A 23,891-nucleotide genomic window follows, 5' to 3' on the forward strand; every position below is an offset into this window, starting at 1 on the left:
CCATAATACACTGTGACCCAAGAATGTATAAACAAACATACAGAACATGTTGAGTCATACAACAAAGTTATTTGATGGTCTCTTACTGGTTGGATCCTCAATTGTGAGGATCTCCGTCGGTTCACTTGGGTCTCCAACTCCAGCCTCGTTTTCAGCTCTGACCTGGAACTGAACCTCTGATCCTTCATCTACATCTGTCACCTTGAATTGGGACTTTCTGTCTGGAGTCTTACAACACTTCAGCCAACGAGTTCCCACCTTCTCTTTCTTCTCAATCACGTACCTGTGAAGGAAACAACAAGTGTCTCAACAAATAGTTTCATTTTATATTATTAAATTAGATGTTGTAGTCTCTGCAGCTATTTAACAACAGTTTGTTTTCATACTTGATTATAGGTCTTCCGCCATCACTCTTGGGAGGTTCCCATTTCAGCTCCACATGTCTCTTAGTGACCTCCACCACTGTCAGGGCATAAGGAGGTCCAGGGGTCGCTGCAGAGAACAGGATATTAATGTCATATTCGGATTAGCATCATCATATTCCAGAAAGGATCATTAGCTGCAACCACTGGGAAAATCTCAGTTCTAAACCCTTTACAAACTTGGACATGAAAACACTGAACCAGAACTGTGGAGAACCTACTGAAAGTGTCTTTGGCAAGCACGGCATCCTCCAGTTCACAGAATTCACTTGTTCCAACAGCGTTCTCGGCAGCGACACGGAACACATATAGCGACCCTTCATTGAGGGCAGTCACAGTGTACTTCAGCTCCTTGACGGTGGTGTCAACGCCCTGCCAGGCCTTCCGCCTCACATCCCTCTTCTCTACCACGTAGTTGGTGATGGGTGAGCCTCCGTCGCTGCTGGGCAGTTGCCACTTTAGGTCAGCACTGTTCTTGGTGATATTGGTCACCTCCAGCCACTGAGGAGGTGAAGGAGGGTCTGTGAAACAGAACACAACCAGACTGTGAGTAATCATTCATCCTTGAATTTTACAACCTTAAACTCAAGAAACAGCATTGTGAACACCTCTTGTTGAACTTACAGAGTCTCTCCTTGCAGACCACTGGGTCACTGGGATCACTAGGTTCACTCTCGCCAGCCTTGTTGCTGGCCTTGACTCTGAATGAGTACTCCTGCTTCTCCATCAGACCCTGCAGCTGGTGCTCTGTCAGAGGAACATCCTCTGCTATCCTAATCCACTCCTCACTTCCGGTCTTTTGAAACTCAACGACGTAGCCTTCAATCTTAGCCCCACCATCGTGTTCAGGCCTGGTCCATGCCAGCAGCACAGAGGTCTTGCCGACATCCTTGATAATAGGTTTACCAGGAGCCCATGGTGGATCTGAAGAGAGTGATGTCAACACATTGATCTCAACAGTTTGTAATCAATAACAGTACCAGTATTGATTGATTGATTGATTGACATATGATGTACCAATGGGGTCCTTGATGAGAACAGGATCAGTTTCAACACTTGGTTTTCCAGGTCCAGCCAGATTCTCAGCCAGAACACGGAAGCGGTACTTCTTCTTGGTAGGGAGTCCCTTTACCCTGCAGCCGCGCACAGTCACAAACACAGATCATTTACTTTGTCATATTTTCAGTATTACTTTTTGATTGGCAGTTGTGATCATTTACCTAAAGGTTGTATCTGTAATTGGCAGTTTGTTGCATCTGATCCACTTGTCAGTCTCAGGATCAAACTTTTCAACCCAATAACCAGTGATGGGGCTGCCACCATCTTCATCGGGTTCAAACCAAGTAAGAGTCACTGCGTCCTTGGCGATTTCAGAGGGTGTAACTCTGGTTGGAGGACCAGGAGGATCTGAAAATAGTGACTTTCATCATTGGGTGTTCATATTTTCTGTGCAGGACATTTGACAGATATTCATGTAAAACTTACCAAAGGAATACTTGATAATGAGTGGCACATGCTCTGCAGGTTCACCAATTCCATACTGGTTCTCAGCACTGACCCTGAAGATGTACTCCTTCATGGCTGTGAGCTTGCATGCTTTGAAAGTGGTGTGTTTCACTGTGGCTGACATCTTGACCCACTCCTCCTTGTCTGTCAGGCGACTCTCCACGATGTAGTTGGTGATCGGTGAACCACCGTCGTCCCTGGGCGGATTCCACGCCATGAAGCATGACTCGTTGGTGATCTCAGAGATGTCAAGGGCAGCTGGAGGACCCGGTTTATCTGAAGGGGAAATCCAGGTCAGTCTTGTTTATTGTTTGGACAATTAATTAAATGTTTCTACATCATGTTCAATATTCTGTTTACTTTTAGTACCAAAGTTTTTACTCTGTATTGCTGTCTATATTCTTGGGTATCAAGATCTGGTTCTAAATTGGTACCAGTCGACAGCAGTCACTCCAAACCAAGACACATGACTCAATGAAAACTTGAATAAATAAATAATCATTTGTCTTTGTACCGAGGATGTTCACATCGACGGTGGCTGTAGCACGTCCACAGAGATTGACGGCCTCAATGATGTAAGTGGCGGTGTCTCCTCTGACAGTGTCCGTAATGGAAACTTTCGAGTGTCCTGGCTGGGTATCGATGGTGATGCGGTTGTCAGCACGCAGGACCAGGTCAGCCTTAGTCCATTTCACCCGGGGATCAGGTTTTCCTTTGACATCAGCAGGAAGCTCGATCTTGGTGCCCGCCCTGATGGTCAGACCAGCCAGCAACTTCACATCCAGCTGGATCTCTGGAGGTTCTGTGGGGATTACAAAAATAAACTTATCAGATCCTTCTGTGACTTAGTTACACCTTATCCATTTCTACTCTTCCTGATCCAGCAATTCTGACACATATCGGGATCAGACCTCTAGCATCCACAGCTTGGATCTCATCGGTAGCCCTGCAGGGTCGGCTGGCTCCCAACTTGTTGAATGCTCGGATTCTGTAGGCGTACCACTGACCCTCAATTAGACTGGTGACCTGGTATCTGTGAACATGACACAAATATCATTGGAAAATGTCACTCAGAGGACAAAAGGACATTTATTAGCACTGTTCTCAAAGATAAACTGATGAACATACTTCAGTTCAGGGATGGGGTCACCGCAGGGTTCCCACTTGTCAGAACCACGTTGACACTTGTCCACAACGTAGCCTTTGATGTGGGCTCCACCGTCATACCTTGGAGGCTCCCACGACAGGAATATAGTCTTGCCACTCTTATCACGCCACTTCAGGTTTTCAGGAGGATCAGGTACAGCTGCAGAGGAAGAGGAAAACATTCATGTAGTCTAAAGTCTTGATATTTCTAACATGGTCTGGCTGTTGCTCTGAGTGAAGAAATGCTCACTGGCAGGAGATGAGATGTTGACAGGATCGTCAATGTACGCTGGCTCGCCAGGTCCACACTTGTTGCAGGCAGTAACACTGAACAGATACTCTTTCCCTTCAATCACATCTGTTACGGTGTGCTCCAGGTCCAGGACACCAGTTGCCACCTGGAACAAACATTGTTCTCTAGTTTTAAATATTCAAAAAGACATTAACTGGAGACATTTCCATGATTCTGTCGTAATCTTTGTCTGACAAACCTTGGCCCAGGTCTTGCGTGTCACTTCTCTCTTTTCGATCTGGTAATGGGTGACTGGACTTCCTCCATCATGTTCTGGAGCCTCCCACATCAGGTGGACATGGTGTCGCGTCACCTCGGCCGCTTTAAAGTCTTTGGGAGCACTGGGGCATGCTGGGAAAACATTAAGACAGGAAGTGAAAAATCTTTGTACTCCAAAGAGTAAAAAATAGAAATCTTAAACAGGATCATTATAAATCATGAGGTCCTGGAATGACAGCTCCTCCTTGTGGCTGGACTGTATGTTGGTGAAAACATAACAGACTTTCTTCAATCATGATTATAAGTTAGATCATGAGTTAAGAAAAACAGCATTTACCGATGACGTTGACCTCGATGTCTCCTGACACTGAGGACACGTCATTCTCCAGCTGCAGCGAGTAGATTCCTTTGTCTGGACGGACGCTCGGTGTGATTGTCAGCTCAGTGTACGTGGGCTTTGTAACCATGGAGACACGCTCATCCTCTGTGGTCAGCTGCTTGTCTCCAAAGGTCCATTTCGCGACAGGGGTCGGGTATCCAGTAATCGGGACTCTAATGGAGAGAGGTTGAGGGACGATCACCTCTAGGCCTTTCCTGAAGCCGCTCAGGTCAAAGGTCGGACCAACTGCAGAGAAAGAGGCAGGTCTTTTGTAATAAATGTGCAAAACAAACAAACAAAAAACACAGGTGTTGGTTCAAATGTGTTGTACCATGAGGATCGTCAGCGAGCAGTGGCCCGAGCTGTTCTGCTGGGTCAGAGACTCCAGCAGCGTTCTCAGCACAAACTCTGTAGAGGTACTTCTGACCGGGTTTCAAACCCGACACCTGAAGAACAACATTGTAACATCAGTTAACATTCATGAAACTGAGCTTTAGAAAACACAAAAGATACAAAGAAGGTGGAATCATGGTGGGACGGGTGCATGTTAACGGACAAATTAAGCAAAAGATGGGACTCGGTTGAGCAGGTTGTGAACTCTGTACCCGGTAGACCAGATCTGGACACAGTCTGGTGTTGCAGCGGAGCCACTTGTCACTGCCTTCATCACTTTTCTCAATAATGTAACCGGTGATCATGCTGCCGCCATTGCTAGTGGGTGTCTCCCAGGTGAGAGTGACGGCTGAGCTGATTTGGTCGGTGAAGTTCAGGTTCAGTGGTGGGCTTGGCCTCTCTGCAAGGCCACAACAAAAAAGGTTAACTTAATTCCTGCTGAATATCTAGCATGAGAAAACTAATGCTGTTGTTTTTTCACTCACCAATGGGATCCATGATCTTGACAGGGTTTGTGGCAGCGCTGGGTCTACCAATGCCGGCCTTGTTCTCGGCTCGAACTCTAAAGATGTACTCCTTGTTTTCCACTACGTCATTGAGCATCGCTGAGCGGTCACTGGCACTGCAAACCAAGGCCGCCTCCCACTTCACAGACGTCCTGTCGCGGAGTTCAATCACATACGAAGTGATTTCAGAGCCGCCGTCAAACTTGGGAGGCTCCCAAGCGACAGTGGCACCAAACTTGTTCACGCTGGCTACTGTGACATTTTCTGGAGCATCAGGAACGTCTATCAGTGGAAAAAAAGGATTTCATTACGAAAGTCTTGTTCTATCTGAATTTTGATTGTGGAGCTGGTGTTGGTGGTTTTTACTTACCAAACTTGTTCTTGGCCTGAACAGCATCCTCTGTTTCAACAGTGGGTCCACTTCCAACTCTATTTCGGGCACAGACTCTGAACAGATACATGGATTCCTTTTGGAGGCCACTGACACAGTACTCTGGGGCATCTGCGCGATCTGTGGCCAGAGTCCAAGTCTTGCGTTTCACGTCACGTCTCTCCACAACATAGGCAACAATCTTGCTTCCGCCATCGCACTCAGGCTCCTCCCAGGCCAAACTGACCTCACCATCTGCAGTGTCCACCACTCTGAGGCTCTTGACAGGTCCGGGGACATCTAAAAACCATCAACATGACAAACTCGTCTGATGTCCACAGAAACACCAACTTTCTTTAACCCGTTTAATCATTAAAATAATGAACTCACCAATCACGTCCAAGTTGATGAAGGCTTCACCTTCTCCGTGCTTATTCTTGATGACCACTTTGTATCGACCCTGGTTCTCCTTGCTGGGGCTCTTCAGACGGTACTCGGTCTTGTCGGCAGAGGTGTCAATGTTCTGGACAGGAAGACTGGCTCCCAGGAAGAACCATTCGGTCTCAGCACGAGGGTAAGCGTCATAGGGCACAGTCATAACAAAGGGTTTACCGGCGTCCGTCACCAGATTCTGGTCAGTGGTTTTGATCTGAGGAGCAGCTAGAGACAAGAGGAAACCAAAGATTTTTTTTTTTTTTTATACGGTCATCTCTTATATTCAGCTGTGATACTGTGATCAGGTTCTGGATATGGACTCACCTGCCAGCTCCAGCTTGGCTCGAGCATCCTTGTCTTTGGCTACGACCCTGTACTCTCCCTGGTCTCGGGGTCTAATCTCACAGACCTGAAGTCGGTGGACTTTGCCCTCGCTGATCATCTGGTACTTGTCTCCCTGGACAATGATCATGTTGTTCCTCATCCATTTCACATCCACTCTGTCCTTGTTGAGCTCCACCTCAAATACGATATCCGAGCCTGGCGGTTCGAACATGTCTTGAGGTGGTCTGACAATCTCCACCGGGGTTTCTGCAAGACACCAAACATTGTCAAACACTGGGGTCCAATTCTACTCTGTGTTTGTTAAAAAGAGAAATGTACCTTCGACGAAGAGTCTTGCTCTGGTTCTGCGCTCGTCGATGCCACAAGCATATTCACATTCATCATCAGGTCTGCAAACCTTGATAATCAGTTTGCACACCTTTCCTTCTTTTTCCATGTGATATCTGCAGAAACACACACACACGGCAGGTGCTTGTTACTTCATGTACACCTGCTGTGACCTGTGAGTCATGACCTGAGATTGTAAAGCCCGACATTTATTTGAATAAATCCATGTAACAAATTATAGGATATTCATTGATCATCATGTGCATCTTTATCTGCGAACAAATTGTTGACATCTCATCAGAAACCACCAAGCACCAAACACACGTGGGGTCAGTACCTGGGTCCTCCTCTGATCTCACGTCCGTCCCTGTACCACTTGACAGCAGCCTTCTCTTTGCTCAGCTTGCAGGTGAACTCTGCGTCCTCAAACTCAGTGATGGTCTGGTCTTTGAGCTGTGCGGTGAAGTCTGTCGGCGCCTCGCTGATTATGAGCTCAGCCGAACACTTATCGTCTCCAACCGTGGCAGTGTACTCACTCTCGTCATCCATGACACAATCCTTAATGGTGAGCGTGTGTTTGAGGCCGTCCACTCTGTGGACGATGCGTTTGCTGAGTGTCAGCTCCTCGCCGGCCTTCAGCCACTGCACCGTCGCCCCGGGGCGGTTCACCTTACAGCTAAAGCTGATGGTCTTCTTCTCCTGGGTCTCCACGTCTTCAATGGGCTCCAAGAACCTTAGTTTCTCCTCTGAGGTTTCAGAAAAAGAGGGAGGAGACAGGTGCTCAGGACGAAAGTAAATAAGTGACAAAAGTTTCTGTTAAAAGACTGATTAAAAAAGTGAATTATTCACGTACCTGCAACTTTAGCGCTGGCAGTCGACTTAGCATGTTCTCCTCTCTGATTGGTCAGGCTGATGGTGAAGCTGGCCTCATCAGCCTTCTGTGCGTCTCTGATCCTCAGAGAGAAGACGTTGTCCCTCTGCATCATCAGGTACTTGCTGCTCTCGAAGATCGTCTCCTCGTTCTTCAGCCACTTGGCCTTCGCTCCCTCTTGGTTTGTCTCACAGTTAAACACGAGCTCACTTCCCTCCTTCACCTCAGCGTCTTTGATCGGGGTGATGATCCTCAGTTTCTCTGTCAGGAAACACATTCAAACTGCATTAGAACCAGAAAAGAAAAGATAAAGGAAAACAAAGAAGAGTGAGAAAGAGAAAACGAGTCGTACCAAGGACACAAAGACTGGCCGATGCTTTCACGCTGCCAATGTGAGCCACGTAGCCTCCCTCATCCTTCAGCTCACAGCTTTTCACAATAAGAGCACGTCTCTTTCCTTCACTGATGATCACAAACTTGTCGCCATCTTCCAACTCTTTATCACTTCGGAACCACTTCACCTCGTAGGTTTCCTTGGAGACGGAGCAGGCAAACTCGGCCTTTTCACCCTCAACCACTTCCTGGTTCTGGGGACGAGCAATGAACTCAGCTGCTAGTTCTGTGGAGGATACAGAAGAGGACGAGCACAAGAAGACAGATGAGAGTAGAAGAAGGAAACATCTGGTGGCAACTTTTAACCTTCATGTCCATTTCCTCACCGTTGAGTTTCAGTGTGGCGGACGTGGTGACGGCTGGACTCAGCCTGCAGCTGTACTCTCCACCGTCCTCCATCCTCAGATCTTGGATGATCAGGATCCTCTTGCGTCCGTCCACGATCTGGTCGTAGCGACCTCCCTCGGGCAGCTCCTCTTCTCCTCGGTACCATCTGACGTCAGCACTCGGCTTGGACACCTCGCAGATCATCTTCACACTGTCCGTCTCTGTCCCCTCCACGTTGGACAGGTTCTTGGTGAACCTGGCGTCTTCCTCTGTGAACAGAAAGACGGTCAGTGTGTCGGACTTACAGAACAGGACGATGGTGTTAGCGCTGGTGCTGCAGCTCACCAATGACTGTGAGCATGCCGGACGTCTTGGAGGTTCTGGCGTCGCACTCGTACTCGGCCTCATCGTCGAACACCGACTTGTGGATGATGAGGACACGCTGGACGCCTTTTGCAATGATCTCGTACTTCTTTCCTTTTCTTATCTCGGCGCCGTCTCTGAACCATCGAACCTGGAGCGAGGGAAAAAAAGACGTTAGCATCAACAGGTGGTTGAGTGGTTATGTGACACGAGCAGCGGTAGCGACTCCGGTCTCACCTTGGCGGACTCACGAGACACTTCACATTCAAACTTGGCAGATTCTTTCTCTTTGACCTCGACGTCCTGCAGAGGCTTCGTAAACTCCACGTGAGGAGCTGAGGACGCACAAACACCGCAATGTCACACAGAGGATTCAACACGCTAAATATTAGCAACAACAATAATAATAATAATAGTGATATCATTACTGCAACAGGCAACATTTAAAAACATTTTTACATTTGAATAAATAATACAGTTATGCATGGAAGCTCAAGTGGGACAAAATTGTTATGAACAGACTTTTCTTTGTCACTCAATTTAAAATTTATATTTGGGACTCTGGAGGCCCTACCAGTCGCCAAAGTGTGGAAAAAGAATACTCAGTCATGTTTTCGTGGTCCCCCTTAGTGTAAGTATAGGCGATAAAACGTTGAATGTTGAATGTTGAATTCCCTGCGCTTATGACGGCAGCATGCGCACTTCACCGCGAATGTTACCGCCCCACCAGTACGTTTACTTCCGAGCTCCACCTTAGCTCCACCTTGTCCCTGCGAGAGTGCAGGTGAGGGAGGAAGAGGGTATTATGTCAACGCGAAGGGACAAGTGTGCTGTTGGTGGCTGCACAGTGGAGCACAGTGTTTTACAGAGGATTTTATATATGAAGCTAATGTGCCGGATAAAGTCAGCAAACGTTTGTTCGCACCACATCGCATCAGACTGCGGCCAGCGGTCGCTGTATTTAGTCAGGGGACGTATTTCACCGACGTACAAACACACACATTGTTAAGAAAAGGTCATACAGAGCTCATAACTGACCATTCTGACACGTCCTAATTAAAAATATTTGTTCAGTACGTCCTCCATGACCGGAGCACAGACTCAGTCTGATACAATCACATAAAGCAGCTGTTTATGCAGCGGCGATCTGCCTAAACTGCCCGGAGCACCGGGGCTGGTCAGCGGTGGCGATCACCGGTGCTGCACTCTCTGTGCAGCGGTGCTACACTCTCTGTGTCACCGCTGATTGTCAGCGGTCTCCGGAGCACAGTCTCCGGTCTGATACAGCAACATGCAGTTTATTCAGCTCGCCGTGCACCGCTGGCGATCAGCGGTGGCGATCAGCAGTGCTGTTTATAAGTGTTTTTAACTGATTTGCAGTTCGGCACTGTTCGGCTCGATCCTTACGTAGGACGTCTCTTCCTGTGACGGCACTCTCGCTGTTTTCTGCGCACGCTGCCATGTTGATATTGTCAGAGAACTAGTGGAGGGAGGGGGAGACGAATAGAGCTGTAAAGCGCTGTAAAGAGGACAAATCAGAAACCCCCTGGAAGAAGTGGGTGTGTGTTTGCCTGTGTCTCATTTGCATATAAAGCACGAAAACCGAGCGTTCTGAAAGGGGCGGGTTTAGCAGGGTTATTGAACTGCTATGATTCTTCATCCTTATGGTATTTTGACCAAAGCATGTCACTGACATGTTCATTAGGACACCAGGGAACTATTTTAATGGGGGAAATAGGGTATAATATGTCCCCTTTAATGATTATTTATAAAAATCTAATTTAAACTGTTTTTACAAATTTTGGCATTTAATAATATAAACCGTAAATTATAATATTTGAGTTAGCTCTTACGTGTGACCTCCAGGAAACAGGAAGTCTTGAACTCTTTGGCGTCACAGGTGTACATCTTGGCGTCGTCCGGGGAGCAGTTGTGGATGACTAGCACCCTCTTGCGACCGTCAGCGGTCAAGTCGTGCTTCTTGGTCTTTCTGATTTCCTGTCCGTCTCTGAACCACCTGACTTCTGCGTTCTCTCTGGAAACTTCGCACTCAAGCGTTGCGGTGGCTTCCTCCTCCACTGTCTGGTCGTCCAGAGGTTTGGTGAACTCCACCGCTGGTTCTGAACACACAGGTCACATGATCGTCAGATAATAACAACAACAGCTGTGATGTGTCCACCGTCCACGGTGCCATCTCACCTCTGACCATGAGCTGAGCCTGAATCTGGAAGTCTTTGGCCGACAGTTTGACGTCACCGGCCTCCGACAACTTCACGTCTCTGACTGTGAGAGTGTGAACGCGGCCCTCCACACGAGTCTTTACCTGCAGACAGACACACAGACAGAGACAGACAGACAGACACACACACAGAGACAGACAGACAGACACACACACAGACAGACAGACACACACAGAGACAGACAGACAGACACACACACAGACAGACACACACAGAGACAGACGGAGCGACACAGAGACAGAGGGACAGACACAGTTCACAGTTAAAATAAAATCTTTAAATGACAGAATTAAATTCACTTTCTTTTCATTTTTTAGTTGAAATCACTTAAACTTAAGTGATAAATCAGTTTCTTCTTTTTTTAGTTGAATTCACTTAAACTTAAGCGATAAATCAGTTTCTTCTAATTTCTTCACTCAGAATAAAAAGACACTCACTCGATCACTGGCCTCCATCTTGTCTCCGCTCAGGAACCATTCCACCTCGATGTCCTCGTACGACAGCTCACACTCAAAGGTGGCCGTCTCTCCAGCCGTCACCGCCACGTCCTTCAGTGGACGCATCAGGCTGATGGAGCGAGCTGTGGACAAGAGGAATTCCTGTTCAGCCAATCAGAGAGTGGCCTCTCACTTCAGATAAAGTCTGAAAATACTCTGGCAGCTGATTGGCTGACACGTGACACTTTGGAATGTGAGATAAAGAAAAAGAAAAAAGCCGTCTCTGTCGTTCACAGATGATTCAAACTTTTATAATAAATCACAGTTTTACGTAAGTATGTGTGACATATTTATATTTATATACACTTACTGTATATATGCACCAGCTTTTATTTATTTTTAAATAAATAAAATCAAAAATGTCATATTTTGTGTTTTTCTGAAGTTTGTGATGAAACAGCGATCTAGAATCCTGAAAAATGTAGAAATGAAATGACCTTTGACCCTGAGCTGTGCGTTAGATCTGGCGTTCGCGGCGGAGAAGTCCACGACCCCTGCCATGTCCATGCGGACATTGAAGAGGATCAACATGTGTTTGGTTCCCTCTTCTCTGATCTCAACGTCCTGAAAGAAAACAGGGACATGTCATTGAATGAGTTCACAGAGACGAGCGATTTTCAGGTGGACTTGGACTCACTGGACACTGATGCAGAGCTTCTCCTTTCAGTTTCCAGTTTCCATGGACGTCCTCCTCTGAAATCTCTGTCTCAAACTTGGCAGTTTCTGTCTCTGTGACCTCCACGCTGTACAGAGGACGGACAACTTTGATGTCTCGCTCTGCAAAGACCCCAAAAAAAGAGTCAGTTTCAGTTCTTTTGTAACCACAGGATCCATCCAGACTTTACACTGAACCACATCATCCAAACCAGATCAGAGGGAACAGATCTTAACCAATAATCTTAATCTTATCGTGAAGGTTCTTGATTGGTGTGAGTGGTTGTGTTATTTCTGTTTTCTGTTAACATAAAATAAACACATTTACAGTAACACACAAGTCCTTGGTGCTGCTGCTTAAATGAAGGAAAATCTTCCTTTAGTTCAATGTTAATCATTTTATTTGAAAATCAGATGTTTTCACCTTCGATGTTGAGGTTGGCGGTGGTTTTATCGGAGCCACAGTCACACGTGTACGCTCCGATATTCGCCTTCTCCGCCTTCCTGACCACAAGGAGGCGTTTCTTGCCGTCAGTGCTGATGGCGATGTTTTTGGACGGTGTGATCTCTTTTCCATCCTTGAACCATTTGACGTCAGCAGTGGCTTTGCTCAGCTCACAGATCAGCTTCACCTCGTCTCTCTCCACGGCCGTGTAGTTCTGCAGCTTGGTGGTGAAGTATGGATCGCCCTCTGTAATTCAAAGAAGACCACGTTACACGTTATCAGGTTTTCAAACTTTCATTTTGAATCCTTGCGTATATTCAGAGGCTGAGGTGACCGACCAATGACGGTGAGCATGGCGTTCATGGTCTTGTCCATGGCTTCCACCCTGATCATGGACGTGTCGTCGATGGTGACCTCCTTGAAGGCCAGTGTGTGGATCTTCTCCTGGTCCGACATGTGCACAACTTTGCTGGGATGCAGACGCACGTCGTTTTTGTACCAGACCACAGAAATCTTGTCGTGGGAAAGTTCAAAACTGAATTCAGCCGTCTCGCGCTCCTTCACCGTCACATCCTTGATTGGTTTGACGAATTCCAGACGAATACCTGCCGTAGAAGAACGTGCACACTTGCTTTTAGAAAAAGTTCACCAGCGTTATAATGTAACACAGTACAAATACTTTGTTACTGTAGTTTTCACAAATTTCACATATCTTTACTTTACCTTTTGGTTTTCTAGTAACTTTTACTCCACTATATTTCCTAAGTCAATCCTAACTCCTCACTTTTTTATTGATATTTATAGATAGAGAGATAATGTACAAAGTACATAAATTCAGTAAACAGAAACAATACTTTTCAACAGCCTAGTATTGATCGAACTTATATTACATGCATCACTTACATATCAAAATGACATAAATACATATTATATTAATTAAGTCAAAACAGTATGATACATAAGTAAAAATAGTCCTTATGGGTTTCAGATAATGCACAATACATTTTTTAGGAATAACAGAAACGAGCGCTTGTCGCATCGTAAGAGGAAGGGAACCAGTGACTCCTCAAATACAGAGAGCAGGATGGGAGAAAGCTGCTCTGCACATTTTTTTAAGAATTCACTTGGGAGCCCATTGGGTCCTCTGGATTATTAAGTATTATTTTCGTTTATTTTCCTGAAAAATGAATTAAATAAAGTGTCACTATCATACAGCTTTGATTAAAATCTATGGAAACATGAATTCATCTCAGTATGATGTGTTTCATCATTTATCTCAGCTAAGGTCCTGTCCACGGTTTTCTGCTAGAATCTTCCCTGTTTTTCACCACATTCGTGTGCTTTACTCTGTGACTTATTCATTAGCTTTTCAATGCGTCTTGTCGATAGCAGGTTGAACTCTGTTTGAAGAGTTAATTGCTTTTTGAAGAAATCATTGGACGGGGTGCGACACAAGCATAGTATCTAATTTGAGAATATCACTAGTTAGCTGTTCAAGTTTCATATTGAGACGTTTTCTTTGTTGTGTGCTGTATGACATGCCCTCATGGATTCCCTCACTGTTAAAGGTGACATCCCTGGGGTCTGGTTATGTTCGAGGAAGAAAAGGATTTCACTCCTCACTTATTTATAATACTTTAACTTTTACTTAAATTTTATATCAGAAAACTTTTGATGCCTAAGTACTTTTACTTAAGTAAGATTGTAAAAAGGGACATTTTCTGGTAACATATCAAGTATCATTGTAAAGTACTTTATACAAGACTGAAAACTCAAACTCACCCTGAATGACCAGCTTGGCCGTCGTCCTCTTGTCCTCGGCCTCAAATATATACTTTGCCTCGTCATCGTAAGCGGACGAGCGAATCACCAGAGTGTACATGTTGCCCTCTTGGATCATCTCATACTTTTCGTCGCTCTCAAGCACCTGAGAACCCTTCAGCCAGCGGAAGCTCTTGGGTGCTCTTGACACTTCGGCCTCAAACCTGGCTTCATCCTTCTCGTACACCTGGACGTCATTGAGGGGAACCAGGATATTCAGAGGAAGTTCTGCAGAAAAACAGACCAAAAGTTTCAAAACCAAAGAAAGACCAAGATCTGTGGCAGACGAGGTCTTCATCACCAACTCTGTCTTCAGTTTCACTTGAATTGAGATGCTTTTGTTTTACCTTTGACCTTCAGGTTAGCGGAACATTTGGCGTTGGCGGCGGCGTACGCCACCTCACCGGTCATGGGAACTTTGCAGTTGTAGAGGATCAGAGTGTGTTTTCCTCCCTCCTCAATGATGTCAACGTCCTTCAAAGCGGATGATGAACAACACAGATCAATACAAATATACATGTACAGTATATCATGTGATAAAAGGAAGTTAGCACTCACAGAGGACGGTGTCAGGACTTCTCCATTCAGCCTCCACTGACCATGGACATCGTCCTCAGATATCTCCACCTCAAAACGAGCCGTCTCTCCATCAAATAGCTCCACGCCATAAATTGGCCGAACGACCTTGATGTCCCGAGCTGGCGAAGACAACAAAAAGAGAAAGTGATGAAATGTCTCATTGCCAGTGTTAATGTAATGTAATGTGCAGGGCCGCTTGAAGGAATTTGGGGTCCCAAGCAAAATAGACATGGAGGCCCCCCCCCTCACCCCATGCCACAACCCCCCACACACACATACACACACGCGCAAAGCCAACAGGAACCACAGCATAGCCGTACAGTTTAAGTTCACCCACACTTTATAAATAAAAATGTTGACAAATACTGCTGTTGCATATACTGTGCATAACATTTGAACATTTTACATACATACATGCACATACTCACATTAACATTATTCAGAAAATAAAACAGAGAGGGGCCCCCTTGAGGGGGATCCCGATAACAGTGTCATTGGCTGTTATCGAGAGGGGCCCCTCTCAGTAGTCGCTAACAGCAGCCAGCCACCTGGCTGCTGTCAGTGAAAGGGGTCCCCTTGAGGGGGATCCTGATAACAGTGTCATTGCAATTTACTGCATTGATTTTTAAAGGAGGTTAATACGGCTAAGGCTATTAGCCGTATTAACCGTGAGATTAGCATGGGGGATTAGCATGGGTGAGGCTATGAGGTTAACATGGCTTGGGCTACAAGATTAGCATGGGTGAGGCTATGAGGTTAATATGGCTAGGGCTACGAGATTAGCATTGGCGAGGCTATGAGGTTAATACGGCCATGGCTACAAGATTAGGTTGGGCATGCTATTAGCATGCTATATTCAGTTGAAGAAAAGTAGAAGAAACAGTGGACAGTTGGACACAGAAGCTGATGCGTAAAGGAACAGAGATCCAGATAAAACAAACCATAACCCAGTGAAATGTAATCGTTCATGTTTATGTAGATTTGGACTGAACGCAGAGACACGTGGACACAGTGGACACAGTGGTCTGGTCTCAGTGAACGCGGGTTTACCTTCAACGCTGATGTTAGCCGACGTGTTGTCCGTTCCACAGTCACATGCATATTTGCCTTCGTCGCTCTTCTCCACTTTCTTCAGGATCAGTGATCGGCGTGTGCCCTCACACTTCATGACCACCATCTTAGAGGCGATGATCTCCTTCTCGTTGTGGAACCACACAACGGGGACGTCTTTGCTCAGCTCACAGTCCAGACTGACCTCGTCTTTCTCTGTGGCCGTGTAATCCTGCAGCTTCACCACGAAGACGGCATCGCCCTCTGGAACAGACGCGCGACAAAGAGTCAGGAACACAAACGACAACTTTCACAGTTTTGATTATATTATTTAAGAACAGAAAACACCTTTAAAGAATCTTATTATAAAAATTCATGTTATATTTTAAATGTGAAACCATGAACAGTTTGTGTATGCAGACACACACACACAGGGTTTTTCTTCAGCTCTGTCATATCATGAACCCTAATGAAGCATGAAGCCAACGCAGTGTTTAGTGGAACTTTATAAAACACCAGAATCTCTTTTTCATAAATTTTAAACTTGTTTATTATAATCAATAAAATTTTATTAATTGATCAGTAAGAGTTTTATTTAATTTTTTTGCACGGCCTTTTAAGGATAAAGAAAAACAGTCACTGCTGGAGACATTTTCAATCCTAAACAACAAGAGAAAAACTCTCTAAATAGAAACATAAACACTGACAAAGACATTTGTGTAAAGACCTCGTGTTGAGAGAAGGAGCAGAGAGTTTGGTTACCTATCACCGTCAGTTTGGCCATGGTGTAAATTCCTTTGGCCTCTGCCTTTATCTGGCAGGTATCATCTAGAGTCAACGTCCTCATTTCTAGCGTGTGTCTCTTTCCTTCCACGTGTGTGAGAACTGTTCGGCTCACGTGGAGTTTGACCTCGTTTCGGTACCAAACCACAGGCACGTTCTCGTGGCTCAGCTCGAGCTCAAATCGAGCCACTTTACCTTCTTTTACCGTTTGGTCGTGAAGCTGCTGCACAAACTTCAGCCTCATGCCTGGAATACATCAGGTCAGCACACAGACATGACAGTTTGGACAAGTTTGACATGACCAACATTGAATTTAACACAGAAGAAACAAGAGCGACATGAAGCAAGAGGTTTCTGTCCATCACTTACCTTCCACTGACAGCTGAGCACTTGAACTTTGGTCCAACACCTCGATGGTGTACTGAGCCTCATCGTCAAACTCACAGCTGTTTATGATTAGCATGTGCTTCTTCCCATCATCAATTATTTCAAATTTAGGGCTCGGGGTAACAATCTCCGCCCCCCTGAACCACATGACCTTAGGCACGTCCTTGGTGATGGTGCATTCAAACTTAGCTTGTTTCTTTTCAGGCACAGAAACATCCTTCAGCTGCTCGACAAAGCCCATTTCGATCTCTGGGAGGTGCGAATGATTCAGCAGTTATTCTCAAAGACACTTCTCTGACGCGGTCCACTGAGTAAAACCTCACTTTTTTGTTTCTAAGTTGGACAGAACCAGCAGACAACGGAACCAACGACAAAACACAGACAGGAAGCATGGAGTGTTGTGTTGTGTTGTGGTGTGTTTGTACCTTTGACAGTAAGCATAGCGCTGGTGTTGGCGTTCAGAGCCTGGTACGACACTTCGCCTGCCTGGTCGAGCTGCACGTTCTTCAGCGTGAGGAAGCGTTTCCCACCTTCAGCTCTGATGTCACATGTCTGCAAAACAACGTTGATCAATCAGTTAAAAAAAGAAGGGGTTCAAAGTCAGGGCAAATCCATCCATGGTGACTTCATGGAGAGGCAGATTTGTGACAGTGTTGGAAAAGTCTAACTGTGAGAACATATTCTTAAACTGACGTAGATTTTATTACAAAAGTCCTTTATTAAGTGGCTTGAATCTGTTTGGTTTGGTTTGTCCATGTTTTCACTGACCTACTGATTCCAATGTTACTGTTATTGAAGAACTTAGAGTTCAAACAGCTCAGCCATGAATGAATAATGAATCTAGAGAATCAAATCCAAGATCAGAAGTGGTTCTCACCGGGGTTCTGGTCAGCACTTGGCCTCTCAGTTTCCATTCTCCCATCACGTCATCCTCCGATATTTCTGTGTCAAAGTTGGCTTCCTCCTTCTCCACCACCTCCACACTGGCCAAAGGCTTCAGGATCTCTGCCTCACGTTCTGAAATCAAATGCACAGTTTAGTCGATTGGACTCAAATGTTGTGATTTTCATACTCACATGGATCTTTCACTGACCTCCAAGTGTGAGTTTAGCTGTGTATCTGCGATCCTCCACCTCGATGGTGTAGTCCGCCACGTCGTCGGGCTGACAGTTGTTGATGGTCAGCATCATGTCCTTTCCGTCTTTGTTGACTTCCACCTTGTCAGATGGCGTGAGCTCGTCGTCGCCCTTGAACCACTTCCAGTTGGGCGTGTCCTTGAAGAGCTCGCACTTGAATGTGGCCTTGGCCTTTGGCTTGACGTGTTGGTCTCTCAGTGGCTTCACCAACCAATCTTTGATTATTTCTGAGGATCACACAGAAGCTTTATCTGGTGCAGTAAACACATCGCAAACCTGAACTGGAAACATGTCGGGGGTTACTTCAAAGGGAGAGTTCAAAGTTTTTTGAAGTGCAGTTGTATGAGGTTCTGACTCACAGACAGCGCTGTCTGTGCTGTGAGCGCCCTCTATGCCTAGAATCCAGCAGGCAAACACAGGTATTGCCATGGCTGCCAATGAGGAGAACAGGACTTTGATCAAATCTGTATCTACCCAAGTCTACACATCATATGTCAGTAACTCATAAAACCACACTTGTTATTTTGAGTCTGGCTTCATATAAATAGAAAAGATAAAGTTCATAGTTTAAAGCCCACATAGACCGGAAGCTCCAATTAACGCTGCGTTTGTGTGTGTATCTGCGTCATTACCTCGTTTATGAAACCCTAAAGTTTCAGAACAAACAGTTCAGCCAATGCTGAGAAAATAGTGTTGTATTGTTTTCCTGGGCTCTGCGAAGCGGATGGGCACTTCCTTAATTTGATGTCGCCATCAAAAATCCTCACCACTCCTCTCACCACCGTAGCGCCTCCTGGTGCGGGCACTAGACCGGGCACATCCGGTTGCGTACATTCAACCGCAGAAGAAGAAGAACTACTCTCGTTGTAGCTGCTGAGATGCAGAGCATCCACCGTGCCAGAGGGGGAGCTGTGTACCTGAGAGCTGGCCTATCTATTATGTCACTTCCAGGTACCTGGCCAATCACAGGACAGTGGGAACGCTCTCGTTGGCTGGCCAATCACAACACAGTCCACGTTCTGGGGGTGTGGTTTTGGTCTGAAATAGCGCGGCTGACGAGAGCGTCAGTGAGGAGATATTTTGATTGGCTCGTTTGCAGCGATTAGGAGGTTTTTAATCATGAAAACAAGTTAATATATGTAAGTAGACCTCCATAACTGACATATATGTGTGACCATGAAAACAAGTTAATATATGTAAGTAGACCTCCATAACTAACATATATGTGACCGTGAAAACAAGTTAATATATGTAAGTAGACCTCCATAACTAACATATATGTGTGACCATGAAAACAAGTTAATATATGTAAGTAGACCTCCATAACTAACATATATGTGTGACCATGAAAACAAGTTAATATATGTAAGTAGACCTCCATAACTAACATATATGTGACCATGAAAACAAGTTAATGTATGTAAGTAGACCTCCATAACTAACATATATGTGACCATGAAAACAAGTTAATATATGTAAGTAGACCTCCATAACTAACATATATATGTGACCATGAAAACAAGTTAATATATGTAAGTAGACCTCCATAACTACATATATGTGACCATGAAAACAAGTTAATATATGTAAGTAGACCTCCATAACTAACATATATGTGACCATGAAAACAAGTTAATATATGTAAGTAGACCTCCATAACTAACATACAGTATGTGACCATGTTAACAAGTTAATATATGTAAGTAGACCTCCATAACTAACATATATGTGACCGTGAAAACAAGTTAATATATGTAAGTAGACCTCCATAACTAACATATATATGTGACCATGAAAACAAGTTAATATATGTAAGTAGACCTCCATAACTAACATATATTTGTGACCTTGAAAACAAGTTAATATATGTAAGTAGACCTCCATAACTAACATATATATGTGACCATGAAAACAAGTTAATATATGTAAGTAGACCTCCATAACTAACATATTTGTGTGATACAAGCATTCTATGTCACCTTTAATGTTAAAATGTGCCAAAGGCTTAACAACCTAAACTTCCAGTATTCATGTATTCTTATCTAATCCTGCATGGGTGATAATTCACAGACTCACCCATGACTTTGACGTTGGTCGTGGTCTTGACATCCTCCTGTCCGACCACCTCACACGTGTAGTCGCCGGCATCTTCGTCAGTGGCGTTCTGAATGGTCACAGCGTGCTGCATACCAATGATGTTGATGGCCACTTTTCCGGCGTGTGTCTTCAGGGGGGCGCTGTTGCGTTTCCAGAGGACATCGCGCTCCTTGTTGAGCTCACAGGTCAGATACATGGGCTGACCCTTCATGCATGACGTCTCAGGTTCCAGCTCTTTCAGCCATTTTACAGGCAGTTCTGCATGGACAAAAAAATCTCACATTAACCACGGAAAAAATACAAGAGGCTGGTGTCCTATGAGGTCTAGAAAAATCTAACTTCATGCACAAACAGAATGGTTTTTAAGTTTTGATCAATAAAAATCGGGTTTGTTTACCTTCAACAATGAGCTTGGCTGTGCACGTTATTTCTTTGCCAGCGTTTTTACCCACACACGTGTATTCACCGGTGTCCGACAACTGCACGTCAATAATGTGCAACTTGCGATCTTTTCCATCAGCGGTGAACTTGTGTTTGGGGTCTTCGCGCAGGTTGCTGCCGTCTTTCATCCATGATGTGATGGCAGTGGAAGGTGAGATCTCACACTCAAACACTGCAGACGAACCAATGGACTCGGCTTCCTTCAGCACTATGTCCTGGATCTTCTTGACGAACTTCAGAGGGACAGCTTTGAGCTTGAACCCTCCAAAGGGTTCCTCTGGTGGTGATGGGCCTTTCCCGCCAGGCCTCAGGCCACGACCTCTGCCGCCATCACCTGGTGATGGTGTTTGTCTCACTGCAACATCAGATACAACAGCTCATCAGATTAGTATCAGAGGATGAAACAGTCTGATGGTTTTAAGATGTTTTCTTACCACAAACCACATGACAAATATAAGTTTTTGTTGTTATGCTGCATCCACACTGGTCGCAATGCAAAATTACAGACAAAGTTGAAGCAAAGACACAAAATTCACTGCAACTAAATATAGAAATATTAAAACTTGAGCAAAAAGATTTTTGCTCAAGTTCCCACTGTCTCATCAAGACATGACTCAGTCATATTAAGTATCAAGAAGTATTTTTTGAACTCGAGTCATAAATGTAATCAAAGATTATCTTCAAGAGAATAGTTAGCTTAGCCTTAGCTCCTGGAGAGAAGTCAGGAGTGACTGACTCTGGAGCTTGTGTTTCATTTTGTTTCATGTCCAGTGTAAATGAAGTGTAAATGCAGCATTAGAAAATAGATAATAAGAATTGTGTCACTCTATGCCCTACAGGGCACTGTGAACATCATTTAAACAGTTGGACACTTTCTGTTTGTTCTCACCCCCAAATCCCCGGCCTCTGCCTTTAGGAGCCTCCTCTGTCGGCTTTCCATCTGGACCGGAAAGAAAAAGACGAATGAGATCTTTACTGCAGATGTAAAATAATCCAGAGGAAACAGCAGACGTTAGAAACCACACGACGAGATGGACAAAAGACAACGGGTTGATTGCAGAGACGGAACTGGGGGAAAGACAATGGCGAGGACAAACAATGAGTGAATGATGTGGAAGAAGGCATTATACAATGAATGAGCAATAAAGCAATAAAGATGGACGTGTGATGAACGATATGATTAAAGATAGTGGAGGTGATGAGGAGCTGATGAGGATTAGATGAGTCCACTCCAGGATCATCTTGGGGAGTTTTTCAGGCCTCGTCTCACCTCGTTTACCGCTGGGCATTCCTGGAGACTCCAGAGCCCCATCCACTCCTTCACCTTCCCAGTCCTCTGGAACAAGCTCCCAGGCCCAGGCCTCTTCCTCCTTTTCTTCCACCTCCTCTTCAAAGACCTCCTCCTCTGGCTGGGTGGGGACTTTTGTCAGCTGCACAGCTCCAGGGGAGACCTCCTTCACCAGGGGGATTTTCTTGGGTTCTGTCACCTCCTGTTCTGGCTTCTGCAGGACCTTCCTGAGTGTCACAGCATTGGTCGAGTCTTTTGGTGAAACACTTTTCAATTTGGGTATTTCAGGACTGGGCTTCTTTTCAACAAGGACTTTTTGTGGTTCTTCAGTCCTTGTCTTGTCTGATCTTGGTGATGGTGTCTTTTTAAGCTTCACCTTCTCAAGCTGTTCAGTAGATTTGACGGGCTTGTCTTTAATGACTCTTGGTGATGGCGTCTTTTTGAGTTCATCTCCTTTCTTCAGGACAGACGTCTGTTTTTGTGGGAGCTGTTCTGCAGCTTCTTTGGGATGGATCACTTCCGTCTTTGCTGGTGGACTCGGTCTCTTCAGTGGAACTGTTGGTTCTACTTTTTTCTGTGTTTCTTTCTTCTGCTTCTCATCTTTCAGCTCTTTCAGAGGTTGACTAGGCTCTATCTCTTTATCTGGACTTGTGAAGGTTTTAGGTTTTTCATAAAGCTTGTCAGCAGCTGTAGGTTCCTGGTACTCGGGACAAGGCTCAACCTCTTTCATTTGCTGGTCCTCTGTCAGTTCTTTGTTGACATCAGGAATCACCTGTGGACTTGTGACGTTTTTGTCTGCGACGTATTTTATCGCAGCACTGGGTTGGTCTCTCTGTGGTGGATCATTTCTCTTGAACGGTGAACGCTCAGCATCTGTTTTTCCTTCAGCATCTTTGTTTGCCTTTGGAGGCTCGACTGCTTCAGGTTTTTTCGGTCTTTCAAATGGTTTTAATGTCACTTCTTCTTGAGTGTCCTCTTTCTTTGGCAATATCTTTATTATCTTTTTTGTTAAGTCTGGCTCAGGTTCTTCATTTTTTGGAGCTTTAGGGGTTCTCATCCATCTTGTTTTCTCTGCCCCTGCTTTTTCAGGTTCCACCATAGACCCCGATTCATGGACCTCGTCAGGTGCAGTAAAAACCTGCTCACTTCTGGAAAATGTTACAAGCTCTCGATCCTGTATCTCCCAAAGCTTCTGAACTGTTACTTCTGTATCATAATGTCTTGTAACTTCAACTCTGTGAGTTACTATTTCCTTCTCAGGCTCTTTGGGCTTTGTTGGGACCTTTTTCAGTGTGATTTTTTCTGGTTCTTCTTCTACTTTGTCAGATTTTTTAAATGGCTTCAGTTTAACAGATTCTATCTGCTCATCTGCCTTTGGCAGTTTAGTTATTTTCTTCTTGTCCACACTTGCCCCCTCAGGTTTCCCCTCTCTCTCTGATTTTGGAGTTCTTGTCCAACCTTCTTCCTCTTTTTTATGAACAGCCACAACCCTGTCAGGTTCCTCTAACTGCCCTAATGCAACTGTCTCTTCCTCTGCAGTGTAGACTCGATCGGTTCTGCCAAGTGTTATGATCTCTCGATCCTCTCTGTCATGAAGTCTGTGAACCATAAGTTCTGGATCGTGATGCCTCACCACTTCCGCTTTATGGGTTACAACTTGCCTCTCAGGCTCCAGAGGTTTTACTGGTACCTTCTTCAACTTGACCGTTTCTGGTTCTGGTTCCTTCCCTTGGGGTATTCTGGTGAATTTGCTCTTCTGTTTAGGTAAATCAGGTGTTTTTGTTTCCTGAACTGGAACTTTACCCTTTCGCGTAAGAGGTGTCACTGTGGTTGAGGCAGTAAATACATCTTTTATAACATTGACATAGATATACATTTCATTTTTTACAGCAGGTATACAGACATCCCATAAACAAAGGACTACCACACAACATAGCAACATGTATTCTCAGATCCAATTTCTTTCTTAATGAAAGAAGCCAATATTTGGTATATACCTTTAGTTGGTCCAGGTGCTGAAACTGGCTCCATGTCTGTAAGAGTTTAATAAGATCAATGTTAATTTTCTGTGAAATCAATATTATGATGTTCACATGTTTCAACATAGCAATGACTTGGTCTCAATGACTTGGTCTCATTGGACATTGATGTTAATATGAAAGATTATAGAATATTAACA

General features: G+C 44.9%; 1 protein-coding gene across 1 annotated transcript in view; it reads right to left on the bottom strand.

The window, feature by feature from the left end:
• The window catches only part of LOC122786910 (titin-like), a 147,582-nt gene that overhangs the window by 73,797 nt on the left and 49,894 nt on the right, over positions 1 to 23,891 (bottom strand). Inside the window, exons 86-132 of the mRNA XM_044053443.1 lie at positions 23,710 to 23,745; positions 21,695 to 23,536; positions 21,314 to 21,364; positions 20,381 to 20,779; positions 19,963 to 20,241; positions 17,844 to 18,113; positions 17,628 to 17,767; positions 17,176 to 17,302; positions 16,733 to 16,999; positions 16,343 to 16,609; positions 15,581 to 15,844; positions 14,510 to 14,649; positions 14,299 to 14,425; positions 13,913 to 14,179; positions 12,469 to 12,735; positions 12,110 to 12,376; positions 11,669 to 11,808; positions 11,469 to 11,595; positions 10,972 to 11,114; positions 10,494 to 10,617; positions 10,148 to 10,414; positions 8,532 to 8,629; positions 8,277 to 8,445; positions 7,931 to 8,200; positions 7,564 to 7,830; positions 7,194 to 7,472; positions 6,678 to 7,086; positions 6,332 to 6,456; positions 5,993 to 6,259; positions 5,624 to 5,893; positions 5,234 to 5,533; positions 4,843 to 5,145; positions 4,570 to 4,757; positions 4,296 to 4,410; positions 3,923 to 4,210; positions 3,566 to 3,717; positions 3,325 to 3,472; positions 3,057 to 3,234; positions 2,840 to 2,961; positions 2,443 to 2,730; positions 1,908 to 2,204; positions 1,643 to 1,829; positions 1,440 to 1,555; positions 1,047 to 1,346; positions 644 to 943; positions 387 to 492; positions 87 to 283 (exon numbers count right to left, since the gene is read on the bottom strand). Of these exons, the coding sequence (XP_043909378.1) occupies positions 87 to 283; positions 387 to 492; positions 644 to 943; positions 1,047 to 1,346; positions 1,440 to 1,555; positions 1,643 to 1,829; positions 1,908 to 2,204; positions 2,443 to 2,730; positions 2,840 to 2,961; positions 3,057 to 3,234; positions 3,325 to 3,472; positions 3,566 to 3,717; positions 3,923 to 4,210; positions 4,296 to 4,410; positions 4,570 to 4,757; positions 4,843 to 5,145; positions 5,234 to 5,533; positions 5,624 to 5,893; positions 5,993 to 6,259; positions 6,332 to 6,456; positions 6,678 to 7,086; positions 7,194 to 7,472; positions 7,564 to 7,830; positions 7,931 to 8,200; positions 8,277 to 8,445; positions 8,532 to 8,629; positions 10,148 to 10,414; positions 10,494 to 10,617; positions 10,972 to 11,114; positions 11,469 to 11,595; positions 11,669 to 11,808; positions 12,110 to 12,376; positions 12,469 to 12,735; positions 13,913 to 14,179; positions 14,299 to 14,425; positions 14,510 to 14,649; positions 15,581 to 15,844; positions 16,343 to 16,609; positions 16,733 to 16,999; positions 17,176 to 17,302; positions 17,628 to 17,767; positions 17,844 to 18,113; positions 19,963 to 20,241; positions 20,381 to 20,779; positions 21,314 to 21,364; positions 21,695 to 23,536; positions 23,710 to 23,745 (11,550 nt within the window). The remainder of the gene's footprint in view (positions 1 to 86; positions 284 to 386; positions 493 to 643; positions 944 to 1,046; positions 1,347 to 1,439; positions 1,556 to 1,642; positions 1,830 to 1,907; positions 2,205 to 2,442; positions 2,731 to 2,839; positions 2,962 to 3,056; positions 3,235 to 3,324; positions 3,473 to 3,565; positions 3,718 to 3,922; positions 4,211 to 4,295; positions 4,411 to 4,569; positions 4,758 to 4,842; positions 5,146 to 5,233; positions 5,534 to 5,623; positions 5,894 to 5,992; positions 6,260 to 6,331; positions 6,457 to 6,677; positions 7,087 to 7,193; positions 7,473 to 7,563; positions 7,831 to 7,930; positions 8,201 to 8,276; positions 8,446 to 8,531; positions 8,630 to 10,147; positions 10,415 to 10,493; positions 10,618 to 10,971; positions 11,115 to 11,468; positions 11,596 to 11,668; positions 11,809 to 12,109; positions 12,377 to 12,468; positions 12,736 to 13,912; positions 14,180 to 14,298; positions 14,426 to 14,509; positions 14,650 to 15,580; positions 15,845 to 16,342; positions 16,610 to 16,732; positions 17,000 to 17,175; positions 17,303 to 17,627; positions 17,768 to 17,843; positions 18,114 to 19,962; positions 20,242 to 20,380; positions 20,780 to 21,313; positions 21,365 to 21,694; positions 23,537 to 23,709; positions 23,746 to 23,891) is intronic.

Source organism: Solea senegalensis, linkage group LG2, assembly GCF_019176455.1.
Source record: "Solea senegalensis isolate Sse05_10M linkage group LG2, IFAPA_SoseM_1, whole genome shotgun sequence".
NCBI lineage: Eukaryota > Metazoa > Chordata > Actinopteri > Pleuronectiformes > Soleidae > Solea > Solea senegalensis.